Source organism: Herpailurus yagouaroundi, unplaced genomic scaffold (assembly GCF_014898765.1).
Source record: "Herpailurus yagouaroundi ecotype Mexico unplaced genomic scaffold, PumYag 183, whole genome shotgun sequence".
In the NCBI taxonomy this organism is placed as follows: domain Eukaryota; kingdom Metazoa; phylum Chordata; class Mammalia; order Carnivora; family Felidae; genus Herpailurus; species Herpailurus yagouaroundi.
The window spans coordinates 2,404,259-2,408,494 of NW_024412414.1; the positions used below are offsets into that span (position 1 = coordinate 2,404,259).

Consider the following 4,236-nt stretch of genomic DNA (forward strand, 5'->3'; position numbering starts at 1 on the left):
CTTTCTTTCTTTCTTTCTTTCTTTCTTTCTTTCTTTCTTTCTTTCTTTCTTTCTTTCTTTTCTCTTTCTTTCTTCTTCCTGACAAGCAGCTCTTTGCTTACCATCACATCTTAAAACTGAGAGACCAGGGGGCTGTGTGTCTCTGCACCGGGGATATCTGTCTCCTGTAACCCATTTAATTCCTGGAAACCTGTGCCTTCTAGGGTGACTGCATTATCCCAACTGTGAGAGATATTTGGGCATCTGGGGGTGATGGTAGAAATGAGGCCTTGCCGCCTTCAGAATCCCAGGCTATCCTGCGGGCTTTGCTTTCCAGGGTTCAGGAAGACCGACTGAGGCCGAGGCAGGGCCGACAGCCAGGCTGAGCCCCACCATGATGGCCACTGCGTCTCCCGAGTGCACAAGGACAGAGCCACGTTCTGGGAGACACGCGGGCGGGCTAGGCTAGAGCAATAAAGAGAGCTCTTTTCCTTCCATGTAGTCTGAACGTTGGCACCGGCCCAGGCCTAAGTATCATTCGGGCAGCACTGGCATGCAGTCCAGCTGCCAGGATGACATGCAGAGGGAAGGTGCCAGACCTATGTCCTCCAAGTTACCTGGATCAAGCAGGAGGATTCTAGGATGTCACTGCTCTCAGGAGACAGTAGGAGACCCCTGGGCCCTACAAGCTGTAATCTGTATGGGCTTCAGATTTCTCTAGAGTCCCTAGGGCATCCGGGTGGGCTCTTCATCTTTTGAATCAACAAGGAAAGACAGACAGCCCACTGACATAAGGCAGGGAACCATCATGCCAGGCCCCCAGGTGAACCTGATACAGGTGAGATATTGGGGACTAAAGCCACAGCACCTTGTCTCAGCCCCATCACCTAGCACCAGCCCCGCTGCCTTGGATTCCATCAAGATTCAAATAAACATTTTCTTCCCTGGACTAAAAAGAATCAGCTAAATGTTCCTTCAGGTTTCTTGAGCATGAGAACACACTGGGAGTCTCCTTTGACCCCATCTAGTTGGGGAGGGCACCTTGTCTACTGGATAAGGTGTAAAAGGGAATAAATGTAAAGTCCCTCGATGGCACAAGTTCAGAAACAGGGTTTTACAAACATTCCTATGAAAAGATCTGGGGCTGTTAGGTACTCTAAGCCCAACAAATACCAAAGCAGTAAAATAAGAGCACACATACACAAAAATCTGTTGCAAACTTGGGTTTCGTAAATAGAGGTACAGAGTCTAGATTGAAGGAGGTGACAGCAGATCCTACTTTATACAGCTAGTCCACACCAACAGCATGTATTCAGATCTGGATTCGCATGTCAAGAGCAATAGTGACAAGCTAGAGAACACCCAGAAGAAACCAGAGTGAGAAAATAAAGAACGACCGAAGAAATGAGAACTCTTCAACTTGCAGAAGAGGAAAGTGGGAACTTCACTGAGCTCACAGACTCTTGGAGGATATTTTCTCAAGTGTTTTTGATGGCCCAGGTACAGTCACATATGTTATCTGGTTTAATTCTCATAGCAGCTTTGAGAGGTGTCAATCATCCTCATTTTGCAGATGGCGAAACAGAGACTCAAAGAGGTTTAGTAACTTGTTCGAGTTCCTACAGTAAGTGGCGGAGCCGTGATTCGAACCCAAGCCTGTGTTCTCCTTACTCTGAGCTTCCTTACAAAGTGTGGCTAGTCTCGGCCCCCACCCCAGGCACAGCAGCCCTGAGGCTGCTGCAGTTTTTCCCAGTGTTTCCCAAACTTTGGGATTTCTCAAAGTTAGAGAATATTTTTTACGAAGTGACAGGAGGGGGCCGCCTGGCTGGCTCAGTCCGGGGAGTGTGGGACTCTTGATCTTAGGGTTGTGAGTTCTAGCCCTGTGTTGGGTGTAGAGATTACTTAGAAATAAAGCCTTTAGGGGTGCCTGGGTGGATCAGTCGGTTAAGTGTGTGACTCTTAATTTCGGGTCAGGTCACGATCTCATGGTTCATGAATTTGAGCCCTGCATCCAGCTCTCTGCTGTCAGCACAGAGCCCATTTTGGATCCTCTGTCCTCTTCTCTCACTGCCTCTCCCCCACTTGCTGTCTCCCCCTCTCTCTGTCTCTCTCCCTATCTCTCTCTCTCTCTCTCCCTCTCTCTCTCTCAAAAATAAACATTAAAGGGGCGCCTGGGTGGCGCAGTCGGTTAAGCGTCCGACTTCAGCCAGGTCACGATCTCGTGGTCCGGGAGTTCGAGCCCCGCGTCAGGCGCTGGGCTGATGGCTCAGAGCCTGGAGCCTGTTTCCGATTCTGTGTCTCCCTCTCTCTCTGCCTCTCCCCCATTCATGCTCTGTCTCTCTCTGTCGCAAAAATAAATAAACGTTGAAAAAAAAATTAAAAAAAAATAAAATAAAATAAACATTAAAAACAATCTTTAAAAAAAAGAAAATCTGGGGCGCCTGGGTGGCTCCGTCGGTTAAGCGTCTGACTTCAGCTCAGGTCATGATCTCACAGTCTGTGAGTTCAAGCCCCGCGTTGGGCTCTGTGCTGACAGCTCAGAGCCGGGAGTCTGCTTCAGATTTTGTGTCTCCCTCTCTCTTTGACCCTCCCCTGCTCATGCTCTGTCTCTCTCTGTCTCAAAAATAAATAAAAACATTAAAAAAAAAAAGGAAAATCTTAAAAAAAATAATTAACTAAAATAAAAAGTTGGAAGAGGGCTGCCAACTCTCCCTTGATAACTGAGGATAATAAAAACAACAAAAAACATCAACTTTCAACATCATTTTGTGAAAGAAACAATAGTTTTACACCAAAAAAGCAGGGAAATTATCATCAGAAGCAAAATAAGGTTTTAAATGAATAAATGGTGCTTTATGAAAATGGTACTGTATGAAAATGCCCTTTTTCCTCAAATCACTGTGGTTTGGTAAAAAATCTTCTTTGGGAAACCATGAAACTAGAGAATTAAATTCCTGAGGACTTGTACATCCTTTTTTTTCTACTCGTATTCTAAGACACCTCTCTCAATGAAGCTTAAGGCATTATTTCAGAAGAATAGTGACCTACGGGTAGGGAATGTTCTTTTAAAAACTTTTTTTGTAATGTTTACTTATTTTCGAGAGAGAGACAGACAGACAGAGCATGAGCAGGGGACGGGCAGAGAGAGAGAAGGAGACACAGAATCCATAGCAGGCTCCAGGCTCCGAGCTGTCAGCACAGAGCCCGACGTGGGGCTCAAACTCATGAGCTGAAGTTGGATGCTTAACCAACTGAGCCACGCAGGCGCCCCTGGGAATGTTCTTGATAGTCACAACTGTGTTGTCTCTCGACATTCAGCTCTGAGCCTGACCCTGACATGGACACCCATGACATAGTCTTCCCCCTTTACTCCTCTTTTTCAAGGCTGTTTGGTTGTCCTGGATCCATGCAAGTTTTAGGAGCAGCTTGTCCAGTTCTGCAAAGAAGCCAGTAGGAATTCTAATAGGGTCACAATTGCATCTGTAGATAAAATTTAAAAGCCTGGTGCTTCTTTTTTAGTCATTTATTAGCTCTTTAACATTTATATTAGAAAAAAAACATTACCCCAAATCCCAGCGCCCAAAATCAACCACGGTTGATGTTTGGGTGTGTTTCCCATGAGCCTTTAGTGCATGAGTAATTTATTTTTACTTTGGACCCTTTTCTCTTGCACTTATAATAAGGATTTTTCCATTATATCATAAAGATATTTCCATATGCATCTTTTCCAGCCACTGTGCTTTTCATACTTTGCATGATAATCCCTCTGTATCTAGGTAATAATATCAGTAGCTACCATCTGTTCAGCACTTCTTACCTGCTGAGTATGGAGCTATGTACTTCATGTATATCACATCATTTAATCTTCTTGGAAACCCCATGAGGTAGCATCTCCATTTTATTATTTTTTTTATTAAAAAAATTTTTTTAACATTTATTTTTGAGAGAGAGACAGAGTGGGAGTGGGAGAGGGGCAGAGAGAGAGGGAGACACAGAATCCAAAGCATGCTCCAGGCTCTGAGCTGTCAGCACAGAGCCTGACACAGGGCTCGAACCCACGAACCACGAGATCATGACCTGAGCTGAAGTCAGGTGCTTAACCAACTGAGCCACCAAGACACCCCCAGGATTTCCATTTAAGAGATGAGGAGAATGAAAAATGGTTTGTGAGGTTTTGATTTCAGGCATTTGTGTACAACTTAACTTGCTTCTAAAGAGAGTCTGCAATGTACAAGTCAGGTATTTATCAAATGTACA

General features: G+C 45.0%; 1 protein-coding gene across 8 annotated transcripts in view; it reads left to right on the forward strand.

Moving 5' to 3' along the window:
* The window catches only part of TMEM40 (transmembrane protein 40), a 59,805-nt gene extending 57,944 nt beyond the window's left edge, over window positions 1-1,861 (forward strand). For 2 of the 8 annotated variants that reach the window (XM_040491919.1, XM_040491925.1), the window contains one exon: window positions 1,268-1,853. In XM_040491919.1, coding sequence (XP_040347853.1) covers window positions 1,268-1,323 — 56 coding nt within the window. In that variant the 3' untranslated portion in view covers window positions 1,324-1,853. Of the gene's footprint in view, window positions 1-316; window positions 927-1,267 lie in introns of those variants that run through there. The other 6 variants (XM_040491924.1, XM_040491923.1, XM_040491922.1 and 3 more) reach the window with 6 other exon arrangements.
* Window positions 1,862-4,236: the final 2,375 nt, after the last annotated feature.